We start from the raw sequence: 23124 nt of genomic DNA, 5'->3' as shown, positions 1-23124 counted from the left end.
ATAACAGTATATATTACCAGTCTAATAGTAATATAACAGTATATATTACCAGTCTAATAGTAATATAACAGTATATATTACCAGTCTAATAGTAATATAACAGTATATATTACCAGTCTAATAGTAATATAACAGTATATATTACCAGTCTAATAGTAATATAACAGTATATATTACCAGTCTAATAGTAATATAACAGTATATATTACCAGTCTAATAGTAATATAACAGTATATATTACCAGTCTAATAGTAATATAACAGTATATATTACCAGTCTAATAGTAATATAACAGTATATATTACCAGTCTAATAGTAATATAACAGTATATATTACCAGTCTAATAGTAATATAACAGTATATATTACCAGTCTAATAGTAATATAACAGTATATATTACCAGTCTAATAGTAATATAACAGTATATATTACCAGTCTAATAGTAATATAACAGTATATATTACCAGTCTAATAGTAATATAACAGTATATATTACCAGTCTAATAGTAATATAACAGTATATATTACCAGTCTAATAGTAATATAACAGTATATATTACCAGTCTAATAGTAATATAACAGTATATATTACCAGTCTAATAGTAATATAACAGTATATATTACCAGTCTAATAGTAATATAACAGTATATATTACCAGTCTAATAGTAATATAACAGTATATATTACCAGTCTAATAGTAATATAACAGTATATATTACCAGTCTAATAGTAATATAACAGTATATATTACCAGTCTAATAGTAATATAACAGTATATATTACCAGTCTAATAGTAATATAACAGTATATATTACCAGTCTAATAGTAATATAACAGTATATATTACCAGTCTAATAGTAATATAACAGTATATATTACCAGTCTAATAGTAATATAACAGTATATATTACCAGTCTAATAGTAATATAACAGTATATATTACCAGTCTAATAGTAATATAACAGTATATATTACCAGTCTAATAGTAATATAACAGTATATATTACCAGTCTAATAGTAATATAACAGTATATATTACCAGTCTAATAGTAATATAACAGTATATATTACCAGTCTAATAGTAATATAACAGTATATATTACCAGTCTAATAGTAATATAACAGTATATATTACCAGTCTAATAGTAATATAACAGTATATATTACCAGTCTAATAGTAATATAACAGTATATATTACCAGTCTAATAGTAATATAACAGTATATATTACCAGTCTAATAGTAATATAACAGTATATATTACCAGTCTAATAGTAATATAACAGTATATATTACCAGTCTAATAGTAATATAACAGTATATATTACCAGTCTAATAGTAATATAACAGTATATATTACCAGTCTAATAGTAATATAACAGTATATATTACCAGTCTAATAGTAATATAACAGTATATATTACCAGTCTAATAGTAATATAACAGTATATATTACCAGTCTAATAGTAATATAACAGTATATATTACCAGTCTAATAGTAATATAACAGTATATATTACCAGTCTAATAGTAATATAACAGTATATATTACCAGTCTAATAGTAATATAACAGTATATATTACCAGTCTAATAGTAATATAACAGTATATATTACCAGTCTAATAGTAATATAACAGTATATATTACCAGTCTAATAGTAATATAACAGTATATATTACCAGTCTAATAGTAATATAACAGTATATATTACCAGTCTAATAGTAATATAACAGTATATATTACCAGTCTAATAGTAATATAACAGTATATATTACCAGTCTAATAGTAATATAACAGTATATATTACCAGTCTAATAGTAATATAACAGTATATATTACCAGTCTAATAGTAATATAACAGTATATATTACCAGTCTAATAGTAATATAACAGTATATATTACCAGTCTAATAGTAATATAACAGTATATATTACCAGTCTAATAGTAATATAACAGTATATATTACCAGTCTAATAGTAATATAACAGTATATATTACCAGTCTAATAGTAATATAACAGTATATATTACCAGTCTAATAGTAATATAACAGTATATATTACCAGTCTAATAGTAATATAACAGTATATATTACCAGTCTAATAGTAATATAACAGTATATATTACCAGTCTAATAGTAATATAACAGTATATATTACCAGTCTAATAGTAATATAACAGTATATATTACCAGTCTAATAGTAATATAACAGTATATATTACCAGTCTAATAGTAATATAACAGTATATATTACCAGTCTAATAGTAATATAACAGTATATATTACCAGTCTAATAGTAATATAACAGTATATATTACCAGTCTAATAGTAATATAACAGTATATATTACCAGTCTAATAGTAATATAACAGTATATATTACCAGTCTAATAGTAATATAACAGTATATATTACCAGTCTAATAGTAATATAACAGTATATATTACCAGTCTAATAGTAATATAACAGTATATATTACCAGTCTAATAGTAATATAACAGTATATATTACCAGTCTAATAGTAATATAACAGTATATATTACCAGTCTAATAGTAATATAACAGTATATATTACCAGTCTAATAGTAATATAACAGTATATATTACCAGTCTAATAGTAATATAACAGTATATATTACCAGTCTAATAGTAATATAACAGTATATATTACCAGTCTAATAGTAATATAACAGTATATATTACCAGTCTAATAGTAATATAACAGTATATATTACCAGTCTAATAGTAATATAACAGTATATATCACCAGTCTAATAGTAATATAACAGTATATATTACCAGTCTAATAGTAATATAACAGTATATATCACCAGTCTAATAGTAATATAACAGTATATATTACCAGTCTAATAGTAATATAACAGTATATATCACCAGTCTAATAGTAATATAACAGTATATATTACCAGTCTAATAGTAATATAACAGTATATATTACCAGTCTAATAGTAATATAACAGTATATATTACCAGTCTAATAGTAATATAACAGTATATATTACCAGTCTAATAGTAATATAACAGTATATATTACCAGTCTAATAGTAATATAACAGTATATATCACCAGTCTAATAGTAATATAACAGTATATATCACCAGTCTAATAGTAATATAACAGTATATATTACCAGTCTAATAGTAATATAACAGTATATATCACCAGTCTAATAGTAATATAACAGTATATATCACCAGTCTAATAGTAATATAACAGTATATATCACCAGTCTAATAGTAATATAACAGTATATATCACCAGTCTAATAGTAATATAACAGTATATATCACCAGTCTAATAGTAATATAACAGTATATATTACCAGTCTAATAGTAATATAACAGTATATATAACCAGTCTAATAGTAATATAACAGTATATATTACCAGTCTAATAGTAATATAACAGTATATATTACCAGTCTAATAGTAATATAACAGTATATATTACCAGTCTAATAGTAATATAACAGTATATATTACCAGTCTAATAGTAATATAACAGTATATATTACCAGTCTAATAGTAATATAACAGTATATATTACCAGTCTAATAGTAATATAACAGTATATATTACCAGTCTAATAGTAATATAACAGTATATATTACCAGTCTAATAGTAATATAACAGTATATATCACCAGTCTAATAGTAATATAACAGTATATATTACCAGTCTAATAGTAATATAACAGTATATATCACCAGTCTAATAGTAATATAACAGTATATATTACCAGTCTAATAGTAATATAACAGTATATATCACCAGTCTAATAGTAATATAACAGTATATATCACCAGTCTAATAGTAATATAACAGTATATATCACCAGTCTAATAGTAATATAACAGTATATATCACCAGTCTAATAGTAATATAACAGTATATATCACCAGTCTAATAGTAATATAACAGTATATATCACCAGTCTAATAGTAATATAACAGTATATATTACCAGTCTAATAGTAATATAACAGTATATATTACCAGTCTAATAGTAATATAACAGTATATATTACCAGTCTAATAGTAATATAACAGTATATATTACCAGTCTAATAGTAATATAACAGTATATATTACCAGTCTAATAGTAATATAACAGTATATATTACCAGTCTAATAGTAATATAACAGTATATATTACCAGTCTAATAGTAATATAACAGTATATATTACCAGTCTAATAGTAATATAACAGTATATATTACCAGTCTAATAGTAATATAACAGTATATATTACCAGTCTAATAGTAATATAACAGTATATATTACCAGTCTAATAGTAATATAACAGTATATATTACCAGTCTAATAGTAATATAACAGTATATATTACCAGTCTAATAGTAATATAACAGTATATATTACCAGTCTAATAGTAATATAACAGTATATATTACCAGTCTAATAGTAATATAACAGTATATATTACCAGTCTAATAGTAATATAACAGTATATATTACCAGTCTAATAGTAATATAACAGTATATATTACCAGTCTAATAGTAATATAACAGTATATATTACCAGTCTAATAGTAATATAACAGTATATATTACCAGTCTAATAGTAATATAACAGTATATATTACCAGTCTAATAGTAATATAACAGTATATATTACCAGTCTAATAGTAATATAACAGTATATATTACCAGTCTAATAGTAATATAACAGTATATATTACCAGTCTAATAGTAATATAACAGTATATATTACCAGTCTAATAGTAATATAACAGTATATATTACCAGTCTAATAGTAATATAACAGTATATATTACCAGTCTAATAGTAATATAACAGTATATTTACCAGTCTAATAGTAATATAACAGTATATATTACCAGTCTAATAGTAATATAACAGTATATATTACCAGTCTAATAGTAATATAACAGTATATATTACCAGTCTAATAGTAATATAAGTCTAATAGTAATATAACAGTATATATTACCAGTCTAATAGTAATATAACAGTATATATTACCAGTCTAATAGTAATATAACAGTATATATTACCAGTCTAATAGTAATATAACAGTATATATTACCAGTCTAATAGTAATATAACAGTATATATTACCAGTCTAATAGTAATATAACAGTATATATTACCAGTCTAATAGTAATATAACAGTATATATTACCAGTCTAATAGTAATATAACAGTATATATTACCAGTCTAATAGTAATATAACAGTATATATTACCAGTCTAATAGTAATATAACAGTATATATTACCAGTCTAATAGTAATATAACAGTATATATTACCAGTCTAATAGTAATATAACAGTATATATTACCAGTCTAATAGTAATATAACAGTATATATTACCAGTCTAATAGTAATATAACAGTATATATTACCAGTCTAATAGTAATATAACAGTATATATTACCAGTCTAATAGTAATATAACAGTATATATTACCAGTCTAATAGTAATATAACAGTATATATTACCAGTCTAATAGTAATATAACAGTATATATCACCAGTCTAATAGTAATATAACAGTATATATTACCAGTCTAATAGTAATATAACAGTATATATTACCAGTCTAATAGTAATATAACAGTATATATTACCAGTCTAATAGTAATATAACAGTATATATTACCAGTCTAATAGTAATATAACAGTATATATTACCAGTCTAATAGTAATATAACAGTATATATTACCAGTCTAATAGTAATATAACAGTATATATTACCAGTCTAATAGTAATATAACAGTATATATTACCAGTCTAATAGTAATATAACTAGTATATATATACTATACCAGTCTAATAGTAATATAACAGTATATATTACCAGTCTAATAGTAATATAACAGTATATATTACCAGTCTAATAGTAATATAACAGTATATATTACCAGTCTAATAGTAATATAACAGTATATATTACCAGTCTAATAGTAATATAACAGTATATATTACCAGTCTAATAGTAATATAACAGTATATATTACCAGTCTAATAGTAATATAACAGTATATATTACCAGTCTAATAGTAATATAACAGTATATATTACCAGTCTAATAGTAATATAACAGTATATATTACCAGTCTAATAGTAATATAACAGTATATATCACCAGTCTAATAGTAATATAACAGTATATATTACCAGTCTAATAGTAATATAACAGTATATATTACCAGTCTAATAGTAATATAACAGTATATATTACCAGTCTAATAGTAATATAACAGTATATATTACCAGTCTAATAGTAATATAACAGTATATATTACCAGTCTAATAGTAATATAACAGTATATATTACCAGTCTAATAGTAATATAACAGTATATATTACCAGTCTAATAGTAATATAACAGTATATATCACCAGTCTAATAGTAATATAACAGTATATATTACCAGTCTAATAGTAATATAACAGTATATATTACCAGTCTAATAGTAATATAACAGTATATATCACCAGTCTAATAGTAATATAACAGTATATATTACCAGTCTAATAGTAATATAACAGTATATATTACCAGTCTAATAGTAATATAACAGTATATATCACCAGTCTAATAGTAATATAACAGTATATATTACCAGTCTAATAGTAATATAACAGTATATATTACCAGTCTAATAGTAATATAACAGTATATATTACCAGTCTAATAGTAATATAACAGTATATAGTGTAACAGGTGAATGCCAGCCGATGCTTAGGGTGTTCGTTCTATTCAGTCCATTCAATAAGGAGTGTAGGTTGCAGCCAGGACACAGGAGTATTACAACAACACTTTCTCCATTTCCTCACCTGACACTGACACCGACACACACACGTTTAGTTTGAGAACGTAAAACGCTTGTATATTTTTAGTGACTGGGTGTATTGATACACCATCCAAAGTGTAATTAATAACTTCACCATGCTCAAAGAGATATTCAATGTCTGCTTTTGTGTATATATATATATATATATATATATATATATATATATATATATATATTTTTTTTTTTTTTTTTTTGTTCTTTAAAAATAAAACATCTACTACCAATAGGTGGTGCCCTTCTTTGCGAGGCATTGGGAAACCTCTGTGGTCTTTGTGGTATAATCTGTGCTTGTTCGACTGAGGGACCTTATAGATAATTGTATGTGTGGGGTACAGAGACGGGGTATTGTGTGTGTAAATCAGTGACAAAAATCTCAATGTAATTCATTTTAAATTCAGGATGTAACAACAAAATGTGGATGAAGTCAAGGGGTGTGAATACTTTCTGAAGGCTCTGTATAAGGACCATGGGAAGAATACTGTCACAATCTGTCCACTACAGAATGGAGGAGCTTAAACCAAACACTACCTAACAGAGGGCATTGTGGGTGAATGGAGGAGCTTAGACCAAACACTACCTAACAGAGGGTATTGTGGGTGAATGGAGGAGCTTAGACCAAACACTACCTAACAGAGGGTATTGTGGGTGAATGGAGGAGCTTAAACCAAACACTACCTAACAGAGGGTATTGTGGGTGAATGGAGGAGCTTAGACCAAACACTACCTAACAGAGGGTATTGTGGGTGAATGGAGGAGCTTAGACCAAACACTACCTAACAGAGGGCATTGTGGGTGAATGGAGGAGCTTAGACCAAACACTACCTAACAGAGGGCATTGTGGGTGAATGGAGGAGCTTAGACCAAACACTACCTAACAGAGGGCATTGTGGGTGAATGGAGGAGCTTAGACCAAACACTACCTAACAGAGGGCATTGTGGGTGAATGGAGGAGCTTAGACCAAACACTACCTAACAGAGGGCATTGTGGGTGAATGGAGGAGCTTAGACCAAACACTACCTAACAGAGGGCATTGTGGGTGAATGGAGGAGCTTAGACCAAACACTACCTAACAGAGGGCATTGTGGGTGAATGGAGGAGCTTAGACCAAACACTACCTAACAGAGGGCATTGTGGGTGAATGGAGGAGCTTAGACCAAACACTACCTAACAGAGGGCATTGTGGGTGAATGGAGGAGCTTAGACCAAACACTACCTAACAGAGGGTATTGTTTGTTTGTGTCAGAGAGGGTCTACCTTGTCTTAAATCTTATGTTACACAGCCCACAGCCTACAGTCTTGGAAGGTAACGGGGTGAACCAGACCTAGTTAAGGAGGTCAAGTACAGGGGTTATTAACTATTTTAGAAGGGGATGGGGGTGCAGAGAGGGGTTAGAATCCTTGTTCTAGAGAACTGGAATTCCTATAAAATGGGGAACGCGGAACATGGAAAGAATGTGGAACTGAATCTGTGGATAGAATTCCCATCTCTCCTTTATTACATCCTGAAGAGTTCCAGAATGGAATGTTTCTGGCCATACAGAACCAGAGTTTCCAGAGTGGAGTTAGCCTTATGGGGTTAATCTACTATGGCATAGACTCTGGATCTCTGAGTCTAAAATAACCTCATTTTCTTCCCCTTTCTGATTCTTTCAGGTTCAATTCAGATGAAGGAAAGGAGACATGGGGATCAAGCCACTTTAGACTTGTCATACTATATATAGACTCTGCTTTAGACTACTGAGATGGAACCTGTTTCTATAGGGGGGTTGGTAGGTGACAGCCACACGGTTACCATCACTTCTTTAGACTATTGAGACGTAGTATTGAGACGTAGTAACCCATAGATATTTCTATAGGGGGGTTAGGGTGGGGGTGAAATAGTCTTTAGACTTTCAAGACGTAGCCTGAAGGCGTCAACATGCTTCGGTTCGGCTGGAGCCTAGCAGAACTCGGCTAGGCCAACCCAACGAGCGGCTCGCATCCTCCCCTAAAAGACTTTCGCTTGAAAAAAACCAGAAGAAAGCGTCAATAGTACTGTTTGTCCATCTTGAGACGCCGTAGCCAGAATTAATCTTAGATAACTCAAGAAATCTGTCCTAAATTTTGATGTTTTTTGGCAAGGAGTTCTTAGTCGCGCAATTTCACATCTAAGATGCTTGGTGCCGTATTACTCAATAAAAAAATGTCCATGACAAAAACAACGAGTCGTCTCTCGTTGAATGACAACAAACACTTCATTGAAGAATCCCTCCTGTTGACCAGAAGCATGCGGACACCTGGAGCCTGTAGATATTTCTAAAGGGGGGATTAGGGTGGGGTTGAGGGGACACCTACACCCACACTCTTACCTAACGTGGGTAAACACCTACACCCACACTCTTACCTAACGTGGGTAAACACCTACACCCACACTCTTACCTAACGTGGGTAAACACCTACACCCACACTCTTACCTAACGTGGGTATAAGGCTCTGGTCAACAGTAGTGAACTACTGTGTGGTCCTCTGTAGCTCAATTGGTAGAGCATGGGCGCTTGTAACGCCAGGGTAGTAGTGGGTTCGATCCCCGGGACCACCCATACATAAAAATGTATGCACACAAGACTAAGTTGCTTTGGATAAAAGCGTCTGCTAAATGGCATATTATTATTATTACTATGTAGTATATATGGTGCCATTTGGGAAACTAGTGGTGACTCACCAGCCAGCCAGCCGTTCACACCAGGACGTGGCGAGCTGCTACTTTCCCAGATGATGATCGAAGGGAATGCTATTCTGAGTTGGTGGGAGGAGAGGGCTATTTCAGCCACACCCGTTATTGACCGGTATATAAAATCGAGCACACAGCCATGCAATCTCCATAGACAAACATTGCCAGTAGAATGGCCCGTACTGAAGAGCGCAGTGACTTTCAACGTGGCACCGTCATAGGATGCCACCTTTTCCAACAAGTCAGTTCGTCTGCCCTGCAAAAGCTGCCCCAGTCAACTGTAAGTGCCATTATTGTGAAGTGGAAACGTCTAAGAGCAAGAATGGCCCAGCAGCAAAGGAAGGCCACACAAGCTCATGGAACGGGACCGCCGAGTGCTGAAGCGTGTAAAAAAACGTCTGTCCTCGGGTTACAACACTCACTACCGAGTTCCAAACTGCCTCTGGAAGCAACGTCAGCACAAGAACTGCTCGTCGGGAGCTTCATGAAATGGGTTTCATGGCCTAAGAACACCATGCGCAATGCCAAGCGTCGGCTGGAGTGGTGTAAAGCTTGCTGCCATTGGACTCTGGAGCAGTGGAAACACGTTCTCTGGAGTGATGAATCACGCTTCACCATCTGGCAGTCCGACGGATGAATCTGGGTTTGGCGGATGCCAGGAAAACCCTACCTGCCCCAATGCATAGTGCCAACTGTAAAGTTTGGTGGAGGAAGAATAATGGTCTGGGGCTGTTTTTCATGGTTCGGGCTAGGCCCCTTAGTTCCAGTGAAGGGAAATCTTAACGCTACAGCATACAACGACATTCTAGACGATTCTATGCTTCCAACTTTGTGGGAACAGTTTGGGGAAGGCCATTTCATGTTTCAGCATGACAATGCCCCCGTGTACAAAGCGAGGTCCATACAGAAATGGTTTGTCACTACACAGCATGATCCCCTCACCCTGTTCATGCCAACAGTCAGCCAGCTTAGCCATATGGTGTTACCAGTCACACAGCGAACACGCCAGCGACTGCTCGTCATGAGGGTCAGTATAAACTAAACTAGCTAGATGCTCACAGATTCTTTGATTGGAGCGGTGCTTTGCTTAGGCCAACCACTATGAACAAGCACAGAAATATGTCTCTAACCATTCCACTGCTTATTCACAGAGGTCCATCATGTTGGAGTTTCAGACCCCGTCTATGAGCCACACACAGACCTTTAGTTTACTGCAGTTCTACACAATTTGCCTTATGCTGTGTTCTTATGCCATCTGATTGACTCAAACATTATAACTAAATGAAAATGTGGGCCATTTGCCATTATATATACATATATATACATACATATACACACACACACACACACACACACACACACATACACATACACATACACATACACATACACATACACATACACATACACATACACATACACATACACATACACATACACATACACATATACATACATACATACATACATACATACATACATACATATATATATATATACTCCCGAGTGGCGCAGTGGTCTAAAGCACTGCATCTCAGTGCTTGAGGCGTCACTACAGACCCCCTGGTTCGATTCCAGGCTGTATCACAACCGGCCGTGATTGGGAGTCCCATAGGGCGGCGCACAATTGGCCCAGCATCGTCTGGGTTTGGCCGGTGTAGGCCGTCATTGTAAATAAGAATTTGTTCTAAACTGACTTGCCTAGTTAAATAAAGGTTAAATAAAAATAAAAAATATATTTATTAATGGTTGATTCTCCCTGACTGTGTAGTTTGTATTTTGGTGATTGTTCGTTTTGTCTTTAGGCAGCAGCTACTCTTAGGTCTCAAAGAAGATCTTATTTAAAAAATATATTACTCTAATAATATAATAATAATAATATGCCATTTAGCAGACGCTTTTATCCAAAGCGACTTACAGTCATGCGTGCATACATTTTTTGTGTATGGGTGGTCCCGGGGATCGAACCCACTACCTTGGCGTTACAAGCGCCGTGCTCTACCAGCTGAGCTACAGAGGACCACATACATACATACAGAGGACACTCATACAGAGGACACTCTACATACATACATACATACATACATACATACATACATACATACATACATACATACATACATACATACATACACACACACACATATCTGCTTTTAGTCTTTTATGTTCACTGAAAACGTTTCACCATCCCAAAACTGATTTTCAAATGTTTTTACTTTAGAGCGGCAGCCCGCCACTGCTAAATGAATATAGGGAAAACACTGACACCCTGCAACATTACAGCCATGTTATGATGCCAATGAAAAACGCTTCACATTCCTGTGGTGTTGATCGTTAGTGCCATGAGTGATAGTTGAAAAGGAACAATGAACTTAAAACAATAGAACCGGGCTAGAAACATGACGTTGTTTTCAGACCTGTGAGAAGTGTGTGTGAGTCTTTACCTGTGAGGTGGACATGCGTGAGTCCTGTCGTCCAGTCAGGTCTGAGGAGGAGATGTTGACTGGAGCTCCACGGTGAAGACGCATGCTCACCTTCCTCTCTCGCTCCATACCTGGGATAGGGAACAGACACCTGGGGTTAGAGAGAGACACCTCTCGCTCCATACCTGGGATAGGGAACAGACACCTGGGGTTAGAGAGAGACACACCTCTCGCTCCATACCTGGGATAGGGAACAGACACCTGGGGTTAGAGAGAGACACCTCTCGCTCCATACCTGGGATAGGGGACAGACACCTGGGGTTAGAGAGAGACCTCTCGCTCCATACCTGGGATAGGGGACAGACACCTGGGGTTAGAGAGAGACCATACGCTCCATACCTGGGATAGGGAACAGACACCTGGGGTTAGAGAGAGACACCTCTCGCTCCATACCTGGGATAGGGAACAGACACCTGGGGTTAGAGACACACCTCTCGCTCCATACCTGGGATAGGGAACAGACACCTGGGGTTAGAGAGAGACACCTCTCGCTCCATACCTGGGATAGGGAACAGACACCTGGGGTTAGAGAGAGACACCTCTCGCTCCATACCTGGGATAGGGAACAGACACCTGGGGTTAGAGACACACCTCTCGCTCCATACCTGGGATAGGGGACAGACACCTGGGGTTAGAGAGAGACACCTCTCGCTCCATACCTGGGATAGGGAACAGACACCTGGGGTTAGAGAGAGACACCTCTCACTCCATACCTGGGATAGGGAACAGACACCTGGGGTTAGAGAGAGACACCTCTCGCTCCATACCTGGGATAGGGGACAGACACCTGGGGTTAGAGAGAGACACCTCTCGCTCCATACCTGGGATAGGGAACAGACACCTGGGGTTAGAGAGAGACACCTCTCGCTCCATACCTGGGATAGGGGACAGACACCTGGGGTTAGAGAGAGACACCTCTCGCTCCATACCTGGGATAGGGAACAGACACCTGGGGTTAGAGAGAGACCTCTCGCTCCATACCTGGGATAGGGAACAGGCACCTGGGGTTAGAGAGAGACACACACACACACACTTTACGGACTACTTTGTTGTATTTTTCCAACCTTTATTTAACCAATTCAGTCAGTACTGTTCTGGAGGGGGTGATCAACAGACAGTAGCACCTTTCCTGGTGAATTCTAACAGGGCTTTGAGACACACATCAGACCACATGCCTTTGATCACTGGACTGATTTAATGACACTGCTGTTGGCTTCACAAGGCCTTTCAGCTATGCCACACACACACACACACACACAGGCTGTTTGATGGTCACAATTTACAAGGAGTGTGTGTGTGTGTGTGTACGTGAGCATGCGTGCGTTCGTCAGCTCGTGTGCGTGTCAGCTCATGTTCTGCGTTAGCTGGCTGTTGAAATGATAGTGGATGTCAGTATTCGACATCAGTGTGAGGACTGACTGTGTGTGTCTGTTATCAGGGGCCCTCAGGGTTTTATATGTCAGCATGTCTCTACACCTCACAGACTGCCTGTTCACTAGCCTGGCAATACCTAGAGCTATTCTTTCCGGAATAATCATGTTCACGCAGTTGTTTTGAAGTCAATGTATCTGTACAGGGTCTATCTTGAACAAGGAGCATGTGATGCACTGGTGTGAGCGCTTGGCTATACGTGGTGTGTGTACGTGGTGTGTGTGTGTGTGTGTGTGTGTGTGTGTGTGTAGCATATCAGACCTGTGTGTGAGGTGTGTATGTGAGGCGGGTGTGGTGCGAGTCTTCACTTATGTGAGGTGTGTTTTCACTAACCTGTGTGTGAGGTGTGTGTGAGGTGTGTTTTCACTAACCTGTGTGTGAGGTGGGTGTGAGGTGTGTTTTCACTAACCTGTGTGTGAGGTGGGTGTGAGGTGTGTTTTCACTAACCTGTGTGTGAGGTGGGTGTGAGGTGTGTTTTCACTAACCTGTGTGTGAGGTGGGTGTGAGGTGTGTTTTCACTAACCTGTGTGTGAGGTGTGTGTGAGGTGTGTTTTCACTAACCTGTGTGTGAGGTGGGTGTGAGGGGTGCGGGTGCGGCTGCGTCCTGTGCTCCTCTGGCTCGTCCGGAGGCGGAGGGGATCCCCCTGGCCCCTGCAGGGGCCCTGGCCTGTCCCTGCCTCAGTCTGTCCTCACCGGCTCTCCTCTCCCTCTCTGCATCCTCCGCTGCCCTGTTAGCACCCTGTACACACAGAGAAATAAACACCCTGCTCACACACTTTCCCACCTCCCAACCCTTCCCTATCACAGAAACACAACTGGATCTTATCGATTCAAAATGGCTGCCGTTGCCAGGGACACCACTGCTATCAGTAGACCAACAAAATGGCCACCTTGGACAGTCCAGGGCTATGTCTCAATTAAATCTCCTTCCTCATAAAGTGTGCACTGGTTCACTTCACTTCACTGATTTGAAATAAAATGGTATAAGAAATACAGTGGAAACTCCCACTAAGTCATGTCTCCACCAATCCAGTCATGTCTCCACCAATCCAATGCTTTCAGATTAGTGGGAAGTACTGAATGACTGTACACTTCAGGAGAAAGGAGATATTATTGTGATGAAAAGATTCCAGCCTGAATCAATGTAATGAAGGGGATGAATCAGATGGCCTGAATCAATGTAATGAAGGGTATGAATCAGATGGCCTGAATCAATGTAATGAAGGGTATGAATCAGATAGCCTGAATCAATGTAATGAAGGGGATGAATCAGATAGCCTGAATCAATGTAATGAAGGGGATGAATCAGATAGCCTGAATCAATGTAATGAAGGGTATGAATCAGATAGCCTGAATCAATGTAATGAAGGGGATGAATCAGATGGCCTGAATCAATGTAATGAAGGGTATGAATCAGATGTAACAGAGACGTTACTCACGAACTTAAGCATGTTCCAGTCGAAGACGTAGTCGTAGGAGAAGCCCTGTCTGTGGAACAGGTTTCTGAACAGCTGTCTGAGGTACGAGTAGTCCGGCTTGTCATCGAACCGCAGAGAACGGCAGAAGTTCAGGTACGTGGCAAACTCCGCTGAGAGGAGAAACAAGAGGGCTTACATACATCTAGTTGTATAACAATTATGTGGAATCAAATGCCTGAATGTGAATCCATCTAGTCTCATGGGCTGCCCCTGAATGTGAATCCATCTAGTCTCATGGGCTTCCCCTGAATGTGAATCCTTCTAGTCTCATGGGCTGCCCCTGAATGTGAATCCTTCTAGTCTCATGGGCTGCCCCTGAATGCGAATAATCTAGTCTCCTGGGCTGCCCCTGAATGTGAATAATCTAGTCTCCTGGGCTGCCCCTGAATGTGAATCCATCTAGTCTCATGGGCTTCCCCTGAATGTGAATCCTTCTAGTCTCATGGGCTGCCCCTGAATGTGAATCCTTCTAGTCTCATGGGCTGCCCCAAGACAACAAGATATACACTACAAACAAATACTGAGTCAATCATCATCTGAATCTGATCCATTTTCTTCCTGGTTAGGTCACATGCTCAGGAAAAACTCCTAACCCTATCCATACCATTTTGGACCACATAAGAGCTATCCACTTTAAAAGAATGGGAGTGGAAATTCTATATGTACAAGGATCTACTATGCAAAAACGACATGTTTTGACTTCAGAAAATCCATCAACTTCCAACCAGTCAGGTCTTTCAGCTACTCACATGGGTATCCCTTGCAGAGGACCTCGATGGGGGTCGACATCTTCTTCTCACTGATGCGTTCGTACTTCTGTCTCTTGGTGGCTGCCTTCAGGCCCTGCCAGGGCAGACTGCCCAGGTTGAAGTACATCAGGACATAACCAAGAGACTCCAGGTCATCACGACGAGACTGCTCTGTAGAGGAGAGAGGAGGGGGGGGGAGAGAGACACAGGGAGAAGAGAGCAAGAGAGAGGGAGGAGGGAGAGAGAGACAGAGAGAAGAGAGAGCGAGAAGAGGGAGGGAGAGAGACAGGGAGAAGAGAGAGAGGGAGGAGAGAGAGAGACAGGGAGAAGAGAGAGAGAGAGAGAGGAGGGAGAGGAGGGAGAGAGAGGGAGAAGAGAGGGAGAAGAGAGAGAGAAGAGAGAGAGGGTCAGGGTGTTTATGTTGTGTGTGGCGTACCTGTTCCAAGGTGTGTGTGTGTAACTAGCATATATATATGGCCAAAAGTATGTGGACACCTTCTGGGAAGGCTTTCCACTAGATGTTGGAACATTGCTGCGGGGACTTGCTTCCATTCAGCCACAAGAGCATTGGTAAGGTCGGGCATTGATGTTGGGTAATTAGGCCTGGCTCGCAGTCGGCGTTCCAATTCATCCCAAAGGTGTTTGATGGGGTTGAGGTCAGGGCTCTGTGCATGTCAGTCAAGTTCTTCCACACTGATCTCGACAAACCATTTCTGTATGGACCTCGCTTTGTGTACGGGGGCATTGTCATACGTAAACAGGAAAGGGTCGTCCCCAAACCGTTCCCACCAAGTTGGAAGAACAGAATCGTCTAGAATGTCATTGTATGCTGTAGCGTTAAGATTTACTTTCACAGGAACTAAGGGGCCTAGCCCGAACCATGAAAAACAGCCCCAGACCATTATTCCTCCTCCACCAAACTTTACAGTTGGCACTATGCATTGGGACAGGTAGCTTTCTCCTGGCATTCGCCAAACCCAGATTTGTCCAGCGTCCTGCCAGATAGTGAATTGTGATTCATCACTCCAGAGAACGCGTTTCCACTGCTCCAGAGTCCAATGGTGGCGAGCTTTACACCACTTCAGCCGATGCTTGGCTTTGCACATGGTGATCTTAGGCTTGTGTGCGGATGTTCGGCCATGGTAACCCATTTCACGAAGCTCCCGATGAACAGTTCTTGTGCTGACGTTGCTTCCAGAGGTAGTGAGTGTTGCAACCGAGGACAGACGATTTTTACACGCTATGCGCTTCAGCGGTCCCGTTCTGTGAGCTTGTGTGGCCTACCACTTTGCGGCTGAGCCGTTGTTGCTCCTAGACGTTTCCAAGTCACAATAACAGCACTTACAGTTGACCAGGGCAGCTCTAGCAGGGCAGAAATTTGACGAACGGACTTGTTGGAAAGGTGGCATCCTATGTCAGTGCCACGTTGAAAGTCACTGAGATCTTCAGTAAGGCCATTCTACTGCCAATGTTTTTTTTAACCTTTATTTAATCAGGTAGGCCAGTTGAGAACAAGTTCTCATTTACAACTGCGACCTGGCCAAGATAAAGCAAAGCAGTGCAATAAAAACAACATAGAGTTACATATGGGGTAAAACAAAACATAAAGCCAAAAATACAACAGAAAATATCTATACAGTGTATTCAAATGTAGCAAGTTATGGAGGTGTCTATGGAGATTGTAAGGCTGTGTGCTCGATTTAATACACCGGTCAGCAACGGGTGTGGCTGAAATAACCGAATCCACTAATTTGAAGGGGTGTCCACATACTTTTGTATATATAGTGTCTATATCCTACCGATTCCCAGGTGTGTGTTGATGGATGCGTAGCGTGCGGTGCCAGTCAGGTTCTTGTTCTCGCGGTAGGGGATGTGCTGGTGTGTGCGGGCGTCTCGGTATTTCTTGGCCAGGCCAAAGTCGATGATGTACACCAGGTTTCCCTTCTTGCCCAGGCCCATCAGGAAGTTGTCTGGCTTCACATCTCTGTGGATGAAGTTCTTAGAGTGGATGTACTCTATACGGCTGATCTGGAGAGGAGAGAGCTTGATCAATAACAGCTAGTCTGATCTGGAGAGGAGAGAGCTTGATCAATAACAGCTAGTCTGATCTGGAGAGGAGAGAGCTTGATCAATAACAGCTAGTCTGATCTGGAGAGGAGAGAGCTTGATCAATAACAGCTAGTCTGATCTGGAGAGGAGAGAGCTTGATCAATAACAGCTAGTCTGATCTGGAGAGGAGAGAGCTTGATCAATAATAGCTAGCGAGACACATGGTATTATAAACAACCCGAGACACCTGGTATTATAAACAACTGGAGACACCTGGTATTATAAACAACTGGAGACACCTGGTATTATAAACAACCCGAGACACCTGGTATTATAAACAACCCGAGACACCTGGTATTATAAACAACCCGAGACACCTGGTATTATAAACAACCCGAGACACCTGGTATTATAAACAACCCGAGACACCTGGTATTATAAACAACCCGAGACACCTGGTATTATAAACAACCTGAGACACCTGGTATTATAAACAACTGGAGAACACCTGGTATTATAAACAACTGGAGACACCTGGTATTATAAACAACCCGAGACACTTGGTATTATAAACAACCCGAGACACCTGGTATTATAAACAACTGGAGAACACCTGGTATTATAAACAACCCGAGACACCTGGTATTATAAACAACCCGAGACACCTGGTATTATAAACAACTGGAGAACACCTGGTATTATAAACAACCCGAGACACCTGGTATTATAAACAACCCGAGACACCTGGTATTATAAACAACCCGAGACACCTGGTATTATAAACAACTGGAGAACACCTGGTATTATAAACAACTGGAGACACCTGGTATTATAAACAACCCGAGACACTTGGTATTATAAACAACCCGAGACACCTGGTATTATAAACAACTGGAGAACACCTGGTATTATAAACAACCCGAGACACCTGGTATTATAAACAACTGGAGAACACCTGGTATTAGAAACAACCCGAGACACCTGGTATTATAAATAACTGGAGAACACCTGGTAGAAGCTCTCTCAGAGTCTTCTGGTATTATAAACTTCCAAACGGTCTAAACCATTCCATTATGAGACGGGGGTGAAATCCCTAAATTGTGCTATATATATTCACTTTTAATCCGCAAAAATTACAAATGAATTAGTGGGTGGTGGTGATTTCAAAAGTTGTGATAGCAATGTTTGATCTGAAATCGCTAACTGATAGTGGGGTGGTAGATGCCCAGTTTCCCTTATTGGAAGATCCCTACATACACCATAACGGTGTTTGACCAAAGCTACGGATATCGCCAGGGGTTGTCCGGCATGCAAAACGACTTGTAGATCAATGATGTCAACACAGTCCCATGCAGTTTGACACATCAGTTGTCACAAAAGATAAAAGGTATTTTCGGGAAGGTAGAAAGAACGTAACATGAACCAAAAACATGTTTGAATCGCTTTTCTGACCGATGCATACTTAAACATTGAATCGTTACATCCCTAATTGCTAACTAACTGTAAACTATTTTAGCTGGCTAACTGTGACACCACTGTACTATCAATGTAGATTGGCTTAGGACAGTCAACTGAATAAATGACTTTATGATCCAGACTAGACCCATCTGACTGGTTCAACAGTGTGACCTACCTATAATAATAATAATAATATGCCATTTAGCAGACGCTTTTATCCAAAGCGACTTACAGTCATGCGTGCATACATTTTTTTGTGTATGTGTGGTCCCGGGGATCGAACCCACTACCTTGGCGTTACAAGCGCCGTGCTCTACCAGCTGAGCTACAGAACATGTTGTGTGTATGTACTGACATGTATATGTAACTGATAGATGCGCACACACACTACATGTTCATGTTTTTAAATGTATGTAAATGGTAAAGTATTTAGTCTGTAATGTGTCGGACCCCAGTAAGACTAGATGTCGCCATTGGCGTCGGCTAATGGGGACCCTAATAAATCAAAAACAGGATGGGGAGAAACTAACAAGGAGAATGTAGTGACCTCATACACTCAATCATCCCACAGTCCCCAATGCAAACCTGACACACAATGCAAATAGAGTCATGATGCCACCCAGGAGGTGCTTCTACACCAGCCTGAAAGGGCTGCATGGTCACAGTGGGACAAGGCTTCCTAACATTCTGAATGGAGGCAGAGTTAAGAGTTGGCCAGTGTCATTCAAGACAGGGGTAGACCTCGTTATACTGCCCCGAAGGTGGTACTGTACCCTCAGACTCCCACGCACCCTGCCTCCGCCAACGCACGCCAGTCTCTTACCATCTGGTCAGCCAGCAGCAGGACAGTCTTGAGGGAGAACTTGCGCGAGCAGAAGTTGAACAGGTCCTCCAGACTAGGTCCTAACAGCTCCATCACCATCACGTTGTAGTCCCCCTCCGCCCCACACCACTTTATGGTTGGGATACCCACTGTAGGGGGAGAGAGAGAGAGAGAGGAAGGACAGAGAGAGAGGAAGAGAAAGAAAGGAGAGAGAGAGAGAGAAAGGAAGAAGAGAGAGAGAGAAAGGAAGAAGAGAGAGAGAGAAAGGAAGAAGAGAGAGAAAGAGAGAGAGAGAGAGAGAGAGAGAGAGAGAGAGAGAGAGAGAGAGAGAGAGAGAGAGAGAGAGAGAGAGAGAGAGAGAGAGAGAGAGAGAGAGAGAGAGAGAGAGATGTTAGTCATGTTAAAGTGCCACTGTGCTTAATCATATACCCTTCATACCCACTGTAGGGGGAAAGAAAATAAACATTCTTATTATAATGCATGTTTTATGATGTCTCTAGAAAGCTTGAGCTTAGAGCAAATGACATGACATATTGAGTATTATTTATTTGATCTGTGAGCACCATGAGGTAGGAGTTAGGAGCTGAAACCAGGCACTAGCCCCTAACTATATCCTATCATAGCACTGGTATTAGGGCCAGGATGATACCACTATGGCAGTAGAACATAGCTATATCCTATCATAGCACTGGTATTAGGGCCAGGATGATACCACTATGGCAGTAGAACATAGCTATATCCTATCATAGCACTGGTATTAGGGCCAGGATGATACCACTATGGCAGTAGAACATAGCTATATCCTATCATAGCACTGGTATTAGGGCCAGGATGATACCACTATGGCAGTAGAACATAGCTATATCCTATCATAGCACTGGTATTAGGGCCAGGATGATACCACTATGGCAGTAGAACATAGCTATATCCTATCATAGCACTGGTATTAGGGCCAGGATGATACCACTATGGCAGTAGAACATAGCTATATCCTATCATAGCACTGGTATTAGGGCCAGGATGATACCACTATGGCAGTAGAACATAGCTATATCCTATCATAGCACTGGTATTAGGGCCAGGATGATACCACTATGGCAGTAGAACATAGCTATATCCTATCATAGCACTGGTATTAGGGCCAGGATGATACCACTATGGCAGTAGAACATAGCTATATCCGATCATAGCACTGGTATTAGGGCCAGGATGATACCACTATGGCAGTAGAACATAGCTATATCCTATCATAGCACTGGTATTAGGGCCAGGATGATACCACTATGGCAGTAGAACATAGCTATATCCTATCATAGCACTGGTATTAGGGCCAGGATGACACCACTATGGCAGTAGAACATAGCTATATCCTATCATAGCACTGGTATTAGGGCCAGGATGATACCACTATGGCAGTAGAACATAGCTATATCCTATCATAGCACTGGTATTAGGGCCAGGATGATACCACTATGGCAGTAGAACATAGCTATATCCTATCATAGCACTGGTATTAGGGCCAGGATGACACCACTATGGCAGTAGAACATAGCTATATCCTATCATAGCACTGGTATTAGGGCCAGGATGACACCACTATGGCAGTAGAACATAGCTATATCCTATCATAGCACTGGTATTAGGGCCAGGATGATACCACTATGGCAGTAGAACATAGCTATATCCTATCATAGCACTGGTATTAGGGCCAGGATGACACCACTATGGCAGTAGAACATAGCTATATCCGATCATAGCACTGGTATTAGGGCCAGGATGATACCACTATGGCAGTAGAACATAGCTATATCCGATCATAGCACTGGTATTAGGGCCAGGATGATACCACTATGGCAGTAGAACATAGCTATATCCTATCATAGCACTGGTATTAGGGCCAGGATGACACCACTATGGCAGTAGAACATAGCTATATCCTATCATAGCACTGGTATTAGGGCCAGGATGATACCACTATGGCAGTAGAACATAGCTATATCCTATCATAGCACTGGTATTAGGGCCAGGATGACACCACTATGGCAGTAGAATATAGCTATATCCTATCATAGCACTGGTATTAGGGCCAGGATGACACCACTATGGCAGTAGAACATAGCTATATCCGATCATAGCACTGGTATTAGGGCCAGGATGATACCACTATGGCAGTAGAACATAGCTATATCCTATCATAGCACTGGTATTAGGGCCAGGATGACACCACTATGGCAGTAGAACATAGCTATATCCTATCATAGCACTGGTATTAGGGCCAGGATGACACCACTATGGCAGTAGAACATAGCTATATCCTATCATAGCACTGGTATTAGGGCCAGGATGATACCACTATGGCAGTAGAACATAGCTGTATCCTATCATAGCACTGGTGTGTGGAGATGGTTGACAACATACTATACCTGGTGAAAAATGTAACACACATACAAAAGCTCAAGGTGACCTCTACACAGATCTGAGAAGAGGGAGAGGAGGAGGACAGCGTGAGCAGAGGAGGTGGAGGGGAAGGAGGTGGAGGGGAAGGAGGTGGAGGGGAAGGGAAGCCATTTGATTCAGTTAAGGCTGAGATGAGATGTAATAAAAAAAATCACTAGAGGTCAGCTCATATTAAACAGCCTCTATCTACCTGACTGTCATCAGAGAGAGGGAGGGAGAAGAGGGGGTGGAGAGAGAGAGGGGGAGGGAGAAGAGGGGGTGGAGAGAGAGAGAGGGAGGGAGAAGAGGGGGTGGAGAGAGAGAGAGCGATGGGAGTGAAAGAGTGAGCGCTATGAGTGAGCCATAAACCTTACACCAAGCCGACAGCCGACCTTGAGGGTGAGAAGAGCGTGTTTGAATCGATACAGGGCGTCTTTACAGGAGAGCAGATATCCAATTAGATCCCCACCACAGACCTGCTTCTACCCAGAGAGGGGAGAGGAACCTGGCTTCTCTCAGACAGACTAGACAGCATGGATAGATTACAAAGAATACTACCGTATGATTTGCACCAAAAATCCAGTAATATTCCTTCATAGCTTGTTCTCCAACTTCTTTTTAAATAGGGAGACAATTTGTTTTC

General features: G+C 38.9%; 1 protein-coding gene across 2 annotated transcripts in view; it reads right to left on the bottom strand.

Moving 5' to 3' along the window:
* The window catches only part of LOC311105604 (casein kinase I-like), a 92377-nt gene that overhangs the window by 9284 nt on the left and 59969 nt on the right, over positions 1–23124 (bottom strand). Inside the window, exons 3-9 of one of the 2 annotated variants that reach the window (XM_084147800.1) lie at positions 20046–20194; positions 17515–17743; positions 15716–15886; positions 14928–15076; positions 14079–14227; positions 13860–13882; positions 12019–12128 (exon numbers count right to left, since the gene is read on the bottom strand). In XM_084147800.1, coding sequence (XP_084003926.1) covers positions 12019–12128; positions 13860–13882; positions 14079–14227; positions 14928–15076; positions 15716–15886; positions 17515–17743; positions 20046–20194 — 980 coding nt within the window. Of the gene's footprint in view, positions 1–12018; positions 12129–13859; positions 13883–14049; positions 14228–14927; positions 15077–15715; positions 15887–17514; positions 17744–20045; positions 20195–23124 lie in introns of both variants that reach the window. The other variant, XM_084147799.1, reaches the window with a different exon arrangement.

This window comes from Coregonus lavaretus, assembly GCF_964263955.1.
Source record: "Coregonus lavaretus genome assembly, chromosome: 2".
Taxonomy (NCBI): Eukaryota; Metazoa; Chordata; class Actinopteri; order Salmoniformes; family Salmonidae; genus Coregonus; species Coregonus lavaretus.
The sequence above is the reverse complement of the archived record's forward strand: the minus strand, read 5'-3'. Positions and strand labels throughout refer to the sequence as shown.